The sequence below is a fragment of the Alligator sinensis genome, unplaced genomic scaffold, assembly GCF_000455745.1.
Source record: "Alligator sinensis unplaced genomic scaffold, ASM45574v1 scaffold520_1, whole genome shotgun sequence".
Classification (NCBI taxonomy): domain Eukaryota; kingdom Metazoa; phylum Chordata; order Crocodylia; family Alligatoridae; genus Alligator; species Alligator sinensis.
In genome coordinates, this window is record NW_005842064.1 from 1,133,700 (window position 1) to 1,151,220 (window position 17,521).

At 43.6% G+C, this 17,521-nt stretch overlaps 1 protein-coding gene across 3 annotated transcripts in view; it reads right to left on the reverse strand.

Moving 5' to 3' along the window:
• Window positions 1–720: 720 nt before the first annotated feature.
• LOC102370546 (glucagon) overlaps window positions 721–17,521 on the reverse strand; it is a 24,874-nt gene continuing 8,073 nt past the window's right edge. For 2 of the 3 annotated variants that reach the window (XM_006023303.3, XM_025203793.1), the window contains 6 exons: window positions 13,833–13,919; window positions 9,158–9,249; window positions 8,347–8,493; window positions 7,911–8,033; window positions 4,764–4,856; window positions 721–875 (listed from right to left, as the gene is read on the reverse strand). In XM_006023303.3, coding sequence (XP_006023365.1) covers window positions 866–875; window positions 4,764–4,856; window positions 7,911–8,033; window positions 8,347–8,493; window positions 9,158–9,231 — 447 coding nt within the window. In that variant the 5' untranslated portion in view covers window positions 9,232–9,249; window positions 13,833–13,919 and the 3' untranslated portion in view covers window positions 721–865. Of the gene's footprint in view, window positions 1,058–4,763; window positions 4,857–7,910; window positions 8,034–8,346; window positions 8,494–9,157; window positions 9,250–13,832; window positions 13,920–17,521 lie in introns of all 3 variants that reach the window. The other variant, XM_014519772.2, reaches the window with a different exon arrangement.

The window sequence follows — 17,521 nt, forward strand, 5'->3', positions numbered from 1 at the left end:
CCACTTGGTGACATTCATTACTTTTTGTATCAACTCCCCCTCTTGTGGTGAGCTAAAATCCTGAAATGACTAAGGCGTGAATTCAGCACAGCACTTAAGCCTGAGGCCTATGTTCTTTGCTCAATCGGGGCCTAGACAGTTGCAGACAACAGCTTTTTATTCTGCAATGAACTTTAAAAAAAAACACCAGGGTTTATTTTTTGATGGACTTTTCACCTTGGCACTATCTGGCTATAACTGTCAGGATAATATGCAATGTATTTTGAGTGTGTGTGTATGAGAAAGTCCTAGAACACAGGCAAGACAGACAGTTTTGTGATTAAGGTGCAGGATAAACATAGGGAAGACCTTTGTTCTATTTTTTTTACTCTCCCCTGGATTTGCTTAGTGAATCTTCTTACAGTCGGTTATGGAGTAAGGTCAGCAATCACCACCAGGGCTTGATTTTCAGAAGAACTTGGTTGACAAGCACTTCTGAAAATCTGGTTCTTAAGTCTGAGCTGAGCTCTTTTTTTTTTTTTTTTTTTTTTTAAATCAGCCCCTAATTGTGGATGCTAATAGCTTGAAATTTCTGGCCCCTATGTCTTTAGGTCATAGCTGGCCCATGAAAATGAAGCAAAAATTAATCAAGACCCATAAAAATGTTTGGATTGGAAAGAGACACTGTGTTATTTCATAATATAGCTCATGAAAAAAGCTCAGTTGCCTTTCAGCTTCGGACTAAATTCTTTATTGCTCACATCAGCAAAGATCACAATGTGCACAGAGTAGAATGAACACAGAGCGAGGTGACAAGCAAGTTCCCCTTCCTCGTTAACATCTCAAGGGTAAGTAGGTGCAGGCAGCTCCTCCATAGGGTGCTGGGTTATTGAGTTCTGGCAAAACAGAGAACGGGGAGAAGAAACAATTGAAGCCTTTGTGTCGCTATATTTAAGCCTGGCATTTGGCAAAAATAATTCCCTCTGAGCTCCATTCAAATTTGGAGAGGAGTCACCTCTGCTGATCATCCTCAGTTGGGTTCCATGTCGGGATCTCTTGGGTGACACCTTAGAGAAAACTGAAGGTTGGTTTTTACACAGCTGTTAAAAATTTTCTGTTTTCAGCTTTCTTTCTATGGCTTTTCTAAGTGTTGTATCCTTAAACATATGACTTTACATAAGGATAGGAGTCAACCCTATTGTTCTTGGCTATTTACTACCCACAGGTGTATGCTCCTGTAAAAGGCAGTGGATCCCAAGGGTTTGATTCAAAGCTCACTGAAGCCAAAGGGAAGGTTTTTTCCTTTCCCTAGATTCATAGAAAAATAGAACTGGAAGGGCCCTCAGGAAGCCATCTAGTCCCATCCCCTGCTCAAGGCAGGATGATCTGTCAAAACCATTCCAGAGAACTGTTTGACTTAGAAACATTGCAAAGATGGAGATTCCACAACCTAGACTCTAGGTAATCTGCTCCAGTGCTGAACCACCCTCAAAGAGAAACATTTTCTTAATATCCAGCAGAAATATCCCTTGGTGTAGTTTAAGACCATTACTCCTTGTCCTGTCCCCTGTAGCTACAGAGAAGAGTTTATTATTATTACCATCTGCTTTAAAAAAAAACAAAAAGTCACCCTCCTAGTATTTGAAGACTGTTATCAAATTCCCACTTCAGTCTTTCCTTCTTCAGACTAAATTATCCCAGCCTTTCCACTCCTCTCATAAGTCCTGTTTCACAGACACGTAATCATTTCATTGCTCTCAGTTGGATTCTTTCTAATTTGTCCATTTCTTTCTTGACATGAAGGGCCCAAAACTGGACACAGTACTCCAGGTGAGGCCTCACCAGTGCTGAACAGAGTGGAAGAAATCACTTCCCTTGACTTAGAAGACATTCCTGTTAATAAAAGCTAGGGTGCTCTTGACTTTTTCTCCTTTTTATCTTTTTTTCTGCAACAAGAACACACTATTGGATTATATTCAGTTTATGGTCCACCATCCTTGATGACTTACTCTACGATCTTTCTAGATACTGAGGTCAGACTGACTGGTCTGTAATTCCCTGGATCCTCTTGCTCTTTAAGATGGGCTCTATATTTGCCCTTTTCTAGTTGTCTAGGATCTCACACAACCTCCATGAATTCTCAAGCAGAATAACTAATGGCTCTGAAATTACCTCACCCAAATCCATGAGTACTCTAGGATGCTTCCCGTCTGGCCCTGATGACTTGAAAACACCTATCTAAGTAATCTCTAATCTGTTCTTTCCCTGTGCTAGGCTACTGATCTCCCCCACACCCACCCATCGGTGCTGCCAACTGTGTTAGTCTAATAGTTGAAGTCTTTCATTAAGACTCAAGTAAAAAAAGCATGACATTCTTCAGTATTCCCTACATCATCTCTGACTAGATTGCCCTCTGCATTCAGTAAGGGACCTACACTTTCCTTGGTCTTCCTCTTACTTCTGCCTTACATATAGAATGCTTTTTTTGTTGCCTTTTATATCCCTTGCTAGCTGTTTCTCAAATTGTTCCTTGGCCTTCCTGATTTACTCCCTGCATGCCCATGTAATATTCATCCTTAGTAACATTGCCAAGTTTCCGCTTTTTGTAGGATTCTTTTTTTGAGTGGAAGAGTTTGCAGTTTAATTAAACTGATCTCTTGCTGCATTTCCCAGCCTTTCTTTGCATCAGCATAGCCTGCTCTTATACCCTTAATGTGGCCTCCCTAGAGTACAATCATCTCTCCTGGACTCCTTTTCCCCTCAGACTTGTCTTCCATAGGATTCTGCCTACCAGTTACCTGAGTTTGTTGAAGTCTGCTTTTCTGAAGGCCACCGTCTTTATTGTGCTGCTCTCCTCCTCCTTTCTTTAGGCTATCATTTCATGGTCATGGTTGCCAAAGTTGCCTTCCACCTTCACATGGTTAACTAAATTCTCCCTGTCTGAGCAGCAAGTGGAGAAGAGCTTCCTTCTACTTTATACCAAAAAGTTATCCTCAACATACTCCAAAAACTTGCCGGCCTGCCTGTGCACTGCTGTGTTACCTTCCCAGCAGATGTCATGGTAATTTAAGTCCCACATAAGCACCGAGTCCTGATATCTGGATACTTCTGCTAGTTTGGAAAAAGCCTCATCCATCTCCGCCCCATGGTTTGGTTGGTGATCTATAAACAGATGCTCACCATAACAACATCCTTGCTGTCTTTCCATCTTATCTTGACCCAGAGACTTGCAGTATCCCCACATCTTTGTACCATACCTTGGAATCAGTGCATGAGAACAAGGTCACTTCCTTTCTCCCTGATCTGCCTTTTCCCCTACTCCCTTTAACTTGCGCAGTGGCTCCTAGGCTGGTGTTGAATTTATGAGGCATGAACTGCCAGACTGGATTACACCCAGTTGAGCTATTGTCTTTGATAGGAGTGTCCTTTAAAGGAAGGTCTAAGGATACCCAAGCAGACAGAGATGGGATGTTAGATCTCATTCTAATTTCTAACTATTAGGGCAGTGATGTCAAATTGTGGCCCACATCTGATTTGATCTATGGAGCTGTATCGCATGACCTGTGAGGATGGTAGTGAAGCTGGGAACATGGGGAAGGAGCAAATAGGGGTAGGGCCTGCTACCAGAATCCAGGGCATAGAGCCCCACTGGTGACATGTCAGTGACAGGGGGCAAGCAACAGTTACATTAACTTGTGCCACCACTACTCGCCCTACTGTGGCTAGCACTCCCCCTGCCAGATCTGGCCTGAGGGGTGGGGTGAATTTGACACCTCTGCATTAGGAGTGGACTTAGCTCTAAAACAGAAAGCTTAATATCTGCCATCACTGATGATGGCAACTTTGCACAGTCTTAATATTCCTTTAAGTATCTTGTCCCTTTTTGGGAAGGAACATGACTGGGAAGGACTCTATAGACTTGAGTCCAGTCCTTTGCTCTTGAGAGCACCACATCATATATATCCCTTTCATAAAGTGATCAAGCTCTATCTTAAAAACCAGGGAGGCTTAAAACCAGGTAGTGGGGGCAACTGCTCTTGTGATCAAGAAGCTGCTCTACAACCTCACTGCTCTAAGGGTCAGGACACTTTTTTTCTAATTTTAACTTTCCATTTATTCCTTCCCAGTTTATCCCCATTTTATTCTTGTGATAATGTTGTCCTTTTGCTCAAATCTTTCCACTTCCTTGCTGGAGTTTATCCCCAGCTCTATTTTTCTAGACAGTGATCAGATGCCTCTTCCACTTGTGTTTTGCTGAGAAAAACAGGACAAGTTCTTCTAGTCTCCTCTTGTAAGACAGATTCTCCATTTTCCATGATCATCTGAGTCTCCTTTCTCTGCACCTGTCCCCTTTTGAGTTCCTGGTAAGTTCTTGGTCTCAGTGACTTCCTGTAGTAACCATTTAGTCATACGATGTGTGAAAAAGTATTTCCTTTTATCGGTCTTGAATTTCCCACCTTCTGATTTCCTGGAACACCCCTAGTTTTTGAGCTGAGGCAGGGAGACCAGATGTTCCCAATCTCTCTTCTCAAGGCCTGTCAGTCTCATGTCCATCTTCTTAAGGTGGCACAAATATACCTTTGCAGGCACCACCTCTGGCTGTGCCCCCAAGCCTGGCACTCGGGTGGCACAGCTCAGCATCCCACCCTGAATATTAGGTTAAGAAATCTGAACTCTGTGGCCAGAGTAGCACAGCACCGTGTTGCAACTATTTGTAGAAAGGCAAGAAAGAGAACTGAAGAGAAGCATTAAAAACCATGGGAATAGGAACAACAACTCCTCACCTTGGTCTGAGGGGATCAGCAGAAGTCAGCCATGCCAATAACTCCTGGCTCAGAGCATCCTTTGGGACATCAGAATCTTCTGGAAAAGCAAAACTGTAACAAAGGCACTTAGGAGTTAAATTCAACTACAGTTCAGTTTTCAACCAGCTGTTTCTACAACTTACTCGCAATGCACAATGGCTTTCTGTTTGCTTCCTGTTGCAAATGTTTTTGCTCTGTTTCGGGCAACTAAAAGGCATCAGGTTGAAAGACTTGGAGAACAGAGGAAGACAAAGCAGATACAGCCTGGAGTATCAACAGAGCAAGCCATTTCTCCCTCTGCCCACATGCCACAGTGCTTTTCTACAGTCTTGGTTCAGTCTTCACCAGACAATTTTGTCATGTAGCTCTTAGGATTAGCCCTCTTGTCTGCCCAGAGGAGAGGTCTGGAAGTGAGAATATCACTTCCAACATCAAATGGAAAAGACTTTGCCAGACTGGCAGTGATTGGCTTATAAGGGAGCAATGGCAAGAGAATTTCTTAGATTTCATAGGCATTAGGGTTAGAAGGGAAGGGACCTCGCAAGATCATTGGGTTCAGTCCCCCCGCCCAGGGGGCAGGAAGTCTGCTGGAATCAAATGATCCCATCAAGATAATTATCCAAATGTGCCTTAAAGGTGTCCAGAGTAGGTGCTTGCACCATTTCTGGAGGGAGTCTGTTCCAGACTTTGGGAACTCAGACGGTAAAGAAGTTTTTCCTTATGTCCAGTTTAAAACGGTCTTCCCGGAGTTTGAGACCCTTAGACCTTATCTTCCCTTTGGGTGCCCTGGATCTCAGTGGGAAAGTTTGGAGCCTGATTTGAATTGTGTACCTCTGGCTCTTGTATAAATTCATCTGTTCTCTGGCTGCAACTGCTTCATTTCTCCTGAGGCAGGAGCATATCATCTCGCTCCCCTCTCCAGCTACAACTATCTTATGCTACATTATTCTTTGTTAGCTGTATCACTCCATGCTCTACACCTCTATAGTTTTGAAACCTCTTCCTTCTGTTCCCCAAACTCCTAAATAACTCCTAATCTGGACCAGAAGTAGCTAAACCCCCATGGATCCACGGTCCTCTATGTTTTCCCATCTCTTTGCTCAAGGTACTGCTTTGAGTCTTGGTTATTGCAGCAGCCAAGGCAATTCTCCAATTGTTTCCTTCTTAATAGAAGCCCTTATGTTGATGTCTGAGCATCCCAGCAGAACCATAAGCAGTGACAGGCAGTTTAAATTAAAGAGCATTTTGATCTTAATAACTGGCTTCACTTTTGTGAAATAAAAGCTTCAGGAAAGAAGAGGGAATGAAGTGGACATCTCAATGGCTGGGGGTGTTCCTCCTGACTGTAACAACAAATGAAACATGAGCAATTTAACCCCTTCCCAGAATGACAAGCCCTTTGCATTAACACAAAAATCAACTCTCCTTTTTGTAGTCCTGCTAGCAAATATGGGCAAGATTCTACTCCTCCTGTTAAGTGCAGAAGTGGACTTAGTGCCCAAGTGTGATTCTATTCTATCTTGTTCAACCCCCTGAAAAACAGTTAATGCAAAAGATGGGTAGCTCCTCCTTCTCACTGCTTTTCTGTGAGTCTGACTTAATGGTCTGATGGCAGTAGGTTACAAAGGTAGATGCATAAATAGATTTTTCCAGGGGCTTGAACAGGGTGGAATAGAATCATACTGAGGTGCCCAAGTCTACTTGGATGCCTAACTGATGGAATAGAATCTGGCGCAGTATCTGTATATAGACAGGATTTAAGGAGTTCCATGAACTTGGCCACCCCAGAGCTTGATCCTTAAACTACTCCTTATAAATGGAGTGACAGGTGGAATGAATTGACACTTGTGTTCAGAATTCACAAGCAGTGCTTTGTTTTTCAGCAGGACTTTCGGTAGTGTCAGGTTTTTCTCACCAACCTGAACAAGAATCTAATTAGAGACACGGGCAAATATTTTCCAATGTGACTAGTGACTCTGGGTTTCTTGCTGGTTGAGTGCTTGAGATGCCCCCGTGCTGGCTGGTGTGCTTGCAAAAATACAACCATAGCCATACCCATTCTCCTCCATGTTCTGTTCCTCCCCAACTATTTGTTCATGACTCAAGGACCATGTACAGCAAAGATGCTAGTAAACTTATTAGAGCAGTGTAATGAGTCTTTATTTCCCTGGGACACTACATTAGGGCTAGTTAAAATCTACCTTATTAGAGACTTTGAAAAAATCATCTTACAATAATCATAACAACAATCATAATAACATTTACCACTATTATCAATATAAAATAAAATCACTGTCTCCATAATTTTTTAAAACACAAAAGTTTGTCATCGCTGGTCTTCTAAAATGTGAAACTGGCAATTGACAGACTGTGCAACTAACTAAATTGTTTTCATTGTCCAAGTTGACCGAAGGACAAAAAAGCCAATTAAAGGGCACAAACCAGAAAAAGTTAGAGATAAAAAGTCCTGTTAGATCAGCCAAGCAACTCCCTTGTGTAATTCCATGGACACTAGATAGCATCCCTTTCTCTCGTAAGATTATTAGCTTTTATTAGTAAGCAAGAATTTGTATTTTATAGAGCTAGTCCAAAGGAAAAAAAACAAACAAACAAAAAAAACAGTGGATATTTTCCCCAACAGAAGATGATGATCTGATTAAATCAGAACATTTTTCAGGAATTTTTGCATCAGTTTTATTTTATTTTTTTAAATTGAAACATTTCATTCTGATAAAATCAAAATGTTTTACTCTGATAAAGCTGAAGTGCTTCTTTTAAACTTGTTTCAACTACTGTTATCTTATGCCACACTGCCCTGTATTATAAAAATGAACCTTATTGGAATGAATATTTCAATCAGGGATTTTTGTTATTTCTAAAATCGTTTTTGCAGAATTTGTTTAATGGGAAATTTCAGAATGTCAGGGATTAAAGTTCAAGATTAAAGAAAATAATGAAAGATGGAGTTTCATGTAGGATAGAAATTCCGAGTTTTGACCAGGTCTAATTTTCAATGCTGCTTTATCATCTGGAAGGGGTGCTTCAAGAGACTCAAGCACAGGGGTCTTGTCCTTCAATTGGGAGATTCTTCCACAATTCAGTAGCTCTTTACATCGTATATCTTACCTCTGCTTTCTTTTGTTTTTTAGAAGCCAGACAAAGAAGTCCTTAGCTTGCTGGGAGCCCAGCTCCAAGCCATAGCTGTTTATTTGGGGTTCAGCTTCCCTCTTGTAGGGATCAATAGCGTTACTGAAAAGGCAAAATTCAGAGGAAGTGACCATAGGACTCCACTAGGGGGGGCTAAAATGCTTCTCTTTCCTAAGATCTGACTCCCTTCCCATCCCCCATGCCATCTACCAGCAGTACTACAACCTCACATAAGAAGCCTTGGGTACTGACAGCGAGATTCTTGCTGTCTGGCCATTGGATAGAGACACTTCCTGGCATTCACAAAATAAGCCCATGGATCATCACTGCTGTCTATCCCAGCCTCTACATCACCTACAGGTTTCAGTAGCCTCAAGCTTGGTTAATAGAAGCATGAAAAAGTCTACACACTCACTCATTTTTCATCTCTCTCCTAGCCAGCAACCATTCCACAAAGTTCTTCTTGATCATGTTGTCTATGGTGCGGCTATAATCACTAGCCAGAATGGCCTCAGAATAACGTCTCTGCAAAACTCTGCTGCTGGGACTCTTCGTGTTTCCACTGGGAAAAAGAAGGGAGATGGAGTTAGCCATGGACAGACAGAGAGAGAATGTTTCAAAGGCTCTCGCTTGTGATTTGAGGTGGCTGCCCAATTTGGCCACTGTCATTAGAGATATTTCATGATCCAGTTCAATAACCTGATAGGCACAAGGTGCTTAGTGGCTGCCCTATTCCTTCTTTCCTTCCATCTCACCAGGATACAGTAACTCTTACTAACTTATATGGGATTCATACATACTGGGCGAGAGGAGGCAGTATCACAGTCTTAAAGAGGTCAGGAGCTACATACATTATACTCGCCCACTTTATGTAACTGCTCTATAGTTTCAAAGTGTCAGATTGGTGAATTCCTATTAGCTTCTCAGCCAGAGGAAGGAAATCTCCATTTTGTTCCTGACCAGCCTCCGTTCTCTTCCTGGTTCACTTGCAGCTCATATCCCCCAGACCAGTGCAATGAGATTTGTAGTGAGGTCTCGATACTTGGCTACCATCTCTAGTCTGGCATTCCTCCTTACAGCTGATATTTACAAGCTCTCATTGACACTCTTATCTCAGGTGCATTGGAAGACTGTGAATCTGACGTGGAAGTGATATGCCCAGAGAAGTCAATGAAACTCTCCTTGATCTCAGGGAGGAGCTGGAACAGTGTACTGAAAACACTTACCTGGTGCGGTTCTCCGCTGTCAGAACGAGGCTCAGAGAGGCAAGGAGGAGGGGGAAAACTTTCAAGGCCAGCATTTTTCTGACTTGTTTTCTCTAATCAAAGACAGAAAGCAACACAGAAGGCTAATTCTTTTCATGCACAGCAGGAAGGAAGTAGCATAACAGGAATAGTGGGCCAAAAGGTGAAGTGGGCTTGTACACATGTACGTATGTGACTGTCACACAAGTAGCCATGTCCCTGCTTAGAATGGCTTTTCCCCTTTTGAGGTATGGTGTGATCCCTACCACTTTTGCTTCCAGGATTTTTGCTTCTAATGCTGATTCCCTCCCTAGGGCTGACAGTAATACATTTTGCACTTCTTTCATTCACAATATGACCATCTTATTCACTGGAGAGTGCAAATCCCTGGAGGCACATATACTGACTTTCTGCAGATTAGCAAAAGGGTTCTGTACACATAGGCAGATTAATGCATGAGCCAAACAGGCCCAGGCCCAGGGTCCCATGCTTGGTGCAGATGAAACCAGTGACCCCAAAGGGCGGCAGGCCATGGCTGCCAGGTGCTGTTTGCTGGGTGCCACTTCAGCCAGACTGAGCCACTGAAGGGCGAGGGGCCACCCCTGGAGCTCAGTCTGTGCTACATGTGCCTGGCGGGGAGCGGCTCCTCACCCCAGTTCAGCTGGAGGGGCAGGGTGAGGGTTGGGGGGCCCGGGGCTCCAACGAATCTTAATCCATCCCTGTCTGTACACCTTCAACACTTTAGGGACTGATCCATGTCTCAGTGAAACAGTGGGAGTATTTCTGTTGCCTTCAATAACTCTGGATCAGGCACTTATAATGGTATCTTGACCAGGCCAGCCCAAGGGTAATTGGTACCTTAGGCAAACTGTGTACCTCAGCTCCCCCACCACTTCCAATATGTCTTTTAGGATGATGTTGCCAGCAGTATGCTCTTGTCATAAGACCACTTGAGCACTGAAAAGGTAGGAGTCATGAGGGGAATATGAGAGAGCTGTGAGGTGCACTTAAAGCCATGTCCAATCCCTTGATGTAGCTGTATGGAGGTCACCGGGAGCTGGAGCTGTGATGGTGGATGATTCTAGCAATCTTTCCTCAGAGATCTTTTCAGAAGTCCTTCTCCCCTTACTAAACCAAAGGTCTTAGTCCAAGGTGCAGCCGTAACCAGCCAGGTCTTTTATTTAAAATGATGCTCCTGTTATTTTGTTCTGCATATAATTTTGGCACCCTCCAAATTTTGGCACCCTAGGTGACTGCCTAATTCGCCTAATGGTTGGACTGGTCCTGTATCTCGATATCCACATAACACTTCTGTAGGGATTAAGAACCTGATCTGATTTCTGTTTAAGTCAATGGAATGTTTTTATTGAGTGTGATCAGACCTTAAATAAGGACATGAGCCAAACTTCATTGAAGTTAGTGGAGAGACTTCATTACTGAGCCTCCAGCAGATTATTCCATTAATGGGATCCAGCTCTGGATCCTTCCCCAAGATGTTTTCACCTTAGATTGCTTTTTAGGTCATGTGACCTTGTCCCTATTCGAATTCACTACCCCTCGTACACTGGACCCCTTTGAATGACTCACTCAGCTCTGCAAACACTTTTCAAGAACATTCTTGCTTATTCACTATACAGACAACCAAACACATTCCAAAATAGATTTGGTTGTCCAATATTTCACTCTCTTTTTAAATATTTTTAGAATATTTGCAATGTTGAGTTTTAATATTAACAGCCACAGTAGTAAGAAAGACAAAAGAAATATCAGGATGGAACAGGTATGTCAGGATTTAGTTGCTCAGTCCTGCAATCATTTATGCATGGGCATATCTTTACTCCATAAGTATAATGACTTACTATTCTTATATTTTCACAAGATTAGAGGCTTCACTGTGGTTTACAAAAATTGTGAAAATCAAAGATGCTTTTTAGATGTTTTTGTAATTCACACAGTGTTCACTTCTAGGAAATCAGGACATTTAAAAATATTTCTTGCAGTCCTTTTAGTAAGAAATACATTTGATGCAAGACCTCTGCATTTATCACCATCAACTTAGCAGCGTTTAAATCAAAGGTGTTGTGCTCACTGAAGATGGACAACCACCCTAAAAAGTTTGCATCCAAAACAGTAAGGCAAATAAGGATGTGCTAGCTACAGAAGCAAATGGCAGTAAACTCTTAAAGCTTTTTGAATTAGAGAGAGAGAGAAAAAGAGAGAGTTTAAGTAACAGTGACTATTCCCTCTTTCATACAATTTGATTGCACATATTGGGATGATAATGGATTTGAAAATAGTTAAATTGGTGGAAGAAAATTTGTGTACCTGAAAGGAATCTTTTGTCTAGAGAAAATAGAAATAGAATTTTAGAATTGATGGGGGGGGGGGGGGACTCAGTAAGCAGAGGGCTTATTTCATCAGATGTTGTGAAGGGACTACCTTTAACCACATGAACACATTAAAATGATAAAGTGTTTTTGTGATGAGCAATAATGGCTTGCAATGGTCCTGTTCACAGTGAAATAAAACCCAAAAGAAACACTGGGGGCAGGAGAGAGTCAACAGCAGAGAACCCTCTTCCTGCACACTTAAAAGCAGGCAAAAGTCTGACATAGTCAGAATAGTGAGTGACATCTATAACTTCACAGGATATGGGTAGAGGGTAGCAACTTGGATGCTCTTAGGATGGGGGTGGAGAGAGAGAGGCTTTTTAAGAGGGGGGCAAACTCCCTATCAAGCAGAAAAGGTTCACAGTTTTAACACAGCTAGAAGAGAAGAGCCAATATGAACAAATCCCAACAGGAAATTCCACCATCCTCTTTTAGCAGAGTGGGACTACACCCCTGGACTTGTAAGGTCAATGGAACATTTTGCTCTTGGCCAATTTTGGGATTCTGTGATAAAATAAAATGGTGTGCAATAGGATACCACTTGCCTTCCTTTCTTGAAAGTTAATAAAATTTAAGGAATTTATTTTCAGTCTTTCAAAGAGAAAAAAAGCTTCACTTTATAAAATTTGACCTATTTTTTAAAAAAATAATATGGGGGGGGGGGGGGGGGGGGACACATGTTAAAGTATTCTTAGATGATGCTGAATTTACTCAAAAAAGGAGAAAGAGTTCTAAGCTTAAGAGGCATTATGAAAATAAGCACTGATGTTAACATAATTATTTTAACAATATGGCAAGATTGGTCCTTTCCATCTTGGGTCTTAAGTCACTGGAGGATCTCAGGCTCTGAATCTGAAAGCTTCCAACGCTACCATACATTGCACAGGGCATGAACAGGACTCCACCATCCCCATCCAGCATACCATTTGCCAGACTATCTTCCCGGCTGTATTCCTATAGCTAAGCCTTCCCATATGGGTAGGTGGTGGCCCTCCAAGGAGGACCAGTGGACTATGTGCCATTTAGACCAGACCCATTTACCTGTGTGACTTAGTGAACACCTTCCTTCTCAACTCTCTCTGGCAGAGCAATTTGGACCTGTTACATGGTTATTTTGGGCAGCTTCTGAGTTCTTAGCCCTTATATGCACATTGACACCTTAAAGTGGCTTAAACCACTTGTTATGCAGCTCAAAGTTATGCCACTCCAGGGCAAGATTAGCTCTGATCTGCACAACCCAGTTCCTGTTCCATTAACATGTGGCTACTTCACACTGATGTGCCATTCAAGTTGAAGTTCTCCAGTATCTCAGGATGCAGCGGTCTCTCCCCCACCCTCCTGTTCTGTGGACAAACTTTCCATCCCCAGAACTCCTACAGCTCCTACTCCTGCCCCTGGTCACCAGGCCTCCAGTGGCAAGTCACAGCTGTGCAGGTGGGGGACAATCAGAGAAGGTTTCTAGACCAAAGGTGTGACTGCTCCAAACTCCAAGCTAGCACTAAATTGATCAATATTTGTGTGGCTCATAGCATAAGGTATAATATAGCCCTTAAATGCCATGGCCAAAGTCACATAGGACTGCTCTGGTGACATACAGAAGCCATAAATAGCATATAAAGAAATGACAGAGAATTCCCCCACAACACTGGCCCTCCATAGTTGCCCTCAGTTGCAAGCCTTCTGGAGGTACACTAAGGGAAAAAAACTTATTATTGGAAGAGGTAAGGCCATGATGCATTCTAGCTGTTACCACAAACTATAGGCAGCACTGGGGAGACTCATAATTTACACACCCCTCCTCCCAGGCTCCCTCATTACATATGAGCATGTTTTGGCCCCCTAAACAGTTAAAAACTTGGAGGACACACAAGATGATAGTCTCCCAGGCTTCACTGTCCCCTCCTTCCCCCCCAGTCCCTTTGACTGTCTCTTCTGTGCTGAACTGCTTGAAGGTGTAGAATCCAACCCCAGATTTCTTGAGTGACAGCTCCTAACCTGAATCAATGGTATGTTCCCTTTTCAGAATTGTAAGGACCTAGCTGAATTTTTCTAGTTCAGTCAGAGCAATTTTAGCATTGCTTCTGCTGTGACAAGCAACGTGCTCATACCTCTTCACCCATATCAAGAGATGGTTAACCATGGGTACAACCTCCTTTTTACAACTCCTTCCACCTGCAGTACTCACACTACCTTCCCTGCCTCCACACTATTAATTTAGAGAAGCATTTCAAAGAAAAAAAGAGGGAGATTGGAATTGTACTTCTTACCTTCCTGACCCTCTGATTTCCATAGATCCTGGTGTCAAATCAAGGCTCTTCAGACTCTTTATATTCCACAGGTGCAATGGACCAACCCTATTTCCATGAAATAAGCAGGAAATTAGTCACCTAATCAGAGTAAATCAAAGCCACTTAGATCAGCTCCATTAGGTCCACTGACCTACTGAGCAGGAAAATAACCTTTTAACGGGTGTTTACATTAATGGCAATTAAGCACTGCAATATCACAACGTTAAGAATTAACTCACATTAGGGCTATAATATGCATGGCATAAACTATGTGATCTTAAATTCTGCATGGTACCACCTTTCACCTGCCAGGACTGAGAAACTGAGGCAAATGCAAATGGTAGCTGGTGATGATTCTACAGAGAGTGGGTCTGATTCTCCTCTCTTTTCCACTGGGGTAAAGTAGGAGTCATTTCACTAAAGCCAATTGTGAGTGCCTAAGGCCCCCTCCAAATGTTAATTAAATACCATAATTAGGATCTGACAAATTTTAACTCCCAAAAAATATCATATCCATGGCGGAATGAATGATTGTTTGACTCTGTAATCACATGTCTGTCAGAGCATGCAGCTGGCTGCACCCTTACACCTGAGTAGAGGGAGCTGGGGATTGGAGACCTCCTGGATACCCAGTTGCCCATGCCCAACAGGTGCAGGCCATTGCATGTGACCTGGTAAAAGTTTGTGGTGCCTTTAATGGGAGATCCTTAATCCACAGTACATTTGCAGCTGCCTGCACATGTGCCAAGGTGCAGGTAGCTGTGGATTGGGAAGTTCCCCAAGCCCCAGAAGCTATAGCCATTTGAAGGTCTGCAGCATGGGTGGCTGTGAATTTGGGAGCTCATTGACACAGAGCTGCCTACACCTCGCATCTTGAAATGGCACATGTACAACCTGTGGCAAGTAGGCTGTGGATTGGGGAGCTCATTGATCCACAGCTTGCATGCAGCTGGCATCACGAATGCCCATGACAGCTTGGCACCACAGGTATCTAGGAAGGGTGGAGCTAGGAAGGCACCAGCATGCATGCTGACAGCTTTATGCACACCAGGCTGTGGACAGCTGGGGAATCGAGGATGCCCCTGTGTATGAAGAACCAATCGACTCCCCTGCATGGGGACCTTTAAAGCTCCACATCATTGGCAACATGTAGGGGGTGCATGTGCACCTCCTGAACTTGGCAGTGCACCCCCTGAAAAAAGTGCTGCTGATGCTGCCAGTGGCGCCTGCGGAAGGTCGCCACTTGCCACCTCCCCCCCCACCAACAACAGCACCAGTGGCATCTGTGGGCGGTCCCTGGTTGCCACTGGCTGCCACTGCTGCCAGTGGCATCTGCAGGTGGTCACTGACCATGGTCGGTGCTCACCACTGCCAACACCACCACGGCTGCTTATGAGAGCTCCCCACTCACTGCCAACACGCCCCCGCTGCTGACACTGCCACTGCTGCCTGTGGGCAGTTACTATTCCCCCCCAGCCTCTGGGGGCACACAGCATTCATGCTCCACAGTACAGCCCAACATTAGTTTGCACAGCATAGTTTTAAATACCCCTGAGCAGGGGGAACTATCTTGGCCTTCCCCTGTACCAACAAGATTAAACTCCACCATGCACCCAGCATCAGGCTGCATTGTAGAACTTTAACATGTCATGCATTCAAATTAAACTGAGATACAAACCACAAACAAAGATGTTCCACATAAAACTGTGCATTAAAAATACTCATTGAATGTGGAACATCTTTGTTGCTGATTTGCCATTTTTATTGCAGGATAACTTGTCTGAATATGTGGCATGTTACCAAAAAGTTGCAGGACACTCATTCTTAACTTGCAACAAATGTAATATCTGGAAGGAGTCTCAGAATCCCCCTTACAAAATGCTGTGCAAACTCTGGGTAAAAAACTAGTCTTTGTCCCAAAGGGCTTACAATCTAAGGCAGGAGACAGAAAAGTTTAAAGAGATGATCCCTGTCAAAATGACAGGTAGGCACCACCCACACACTGGCAGCCTAGACAGAGTCACATTTTTTTTTGTATTGCATCACAGCAAAGAAGAGTTTTAAGGAGGGATATGAAAGAGAACAATGGAGTGACTGTGTAGCTGTTTATGGGAAGCAAAAGGGGCAATGTGGAAGAAAGCATGAAGGCAGGTGGTTGAAAATTTAACAAGGATGGAGGCTTGTGTCATGGATCTAATAGAGCCAGAACTTACCCTCTCAGCATTGAATGGGGAAGAGTAAGGGTAGGCTGTGAAGGGCCACGGAAGTAAGGATACATGGCTTGTGTTTGATGTGATAGATAGGGGAGAGCCAGCAACAGGGCACAACGAGAGGGGTGACCTGGTCAAAGGAGCAGGCTCAGAGAATGTTCCCCACAGCCATGTTCTAAATGGATCCAAGCAGTGCAGGACTGCATTCAAAATGACCAGAGAAAAGGATATTGTTGCAATCCAAATATGAGACAGGGAGAGCCTTGGCAAGTTTTAGCTCTGGGAAGACAGAGCTGTATCAGAAATGTTTTTTTCCCCCCAGAAAGAATTATTTCAGGTTGTCTGGTTCTCTCTCTCCTTTACACTTGCATTAAAAAGTTCCTCACCCAGCACAGAGATGCCACAGGATGCCCTAATCTGCCTCCCTGTGCAGCCCTGTATATTGAGAAGAGCCCCTCTGGCCTCAGGGAGAGACAGAGGTGTAGCTGGAGTGTTTTGTGCTGCAGCTATTCTTGGCCAGTAGGACAAGTTATACAAGAGCTCCGTAACTTAAAGCAGCCTCTAGGTTACCTACAAGCTCTTATGTGGATGCAGTTACACTGTGCAGGAAAGGAGTAAGCTATACTGGGAAGAGCAATATTTACACTAGTCTGTGTTCATACTAGGGGCTGTACCGGTTTAACTGCACCAATATAAACTCACACCCCTCAACATCATTACTGTATGAAAGGCTGTGTAGACCAGACCTAAGGGAGGAAATAGGTACCTGTCTTGACATTTAAATGTTTGTTACTAAGCAGTTGGATGATTGTTTGGGGTCTCTGCAGACTAGGTTGCCTATGTGATGAGACTGTTGCTGCTTTTACTGTGCCAGTTAAAATACTAGAGATCCTTGTTGTAGCTATAGGCAGTTATATCATCTCCCTGGATGACAGAAGTCCCAGGTATGGAAATACATATTTTTATTTTAAAATACCACACTGGTCACATTTTCTTGAGATTGTCTTGGCTGCCGTAAGAGAAAGTCAGGCCCTGCCTCGACTTGAAAGGGATTGTTGTTGTGGCTATAGCAGCACATCCTGCTAGGCTGTGTCTACACTGCTAATACATACTGACAGGGCTCTGTCACGCAAGGGTGCAAAGTTGTGTGATCCTGGATCAGCACAGCAGTGTTAGCGGAAGCAATTACGCTGGTGAAACTGCCCAATTACCAGTGATAGAATCATAGAAAAGTAGGGCTGGAAGGAACCTCTAGAGGTCATTTAATCCATGGGTGGGCAAAATATGGCCCGTGGGCTGATTTTACACAGCCCACAGCTGCTCCTCTGAAGGAGAATTGTAGTTCACACATAGCTGCCCTGGCTTTATGTGCCTCTCACCCTTCTCCCTTCCCCATGTCAGCCAGCAGCACCAACCACAACCACTCTCCTCCCCCCCCCTCCCCCTCCCCCCCCCCCC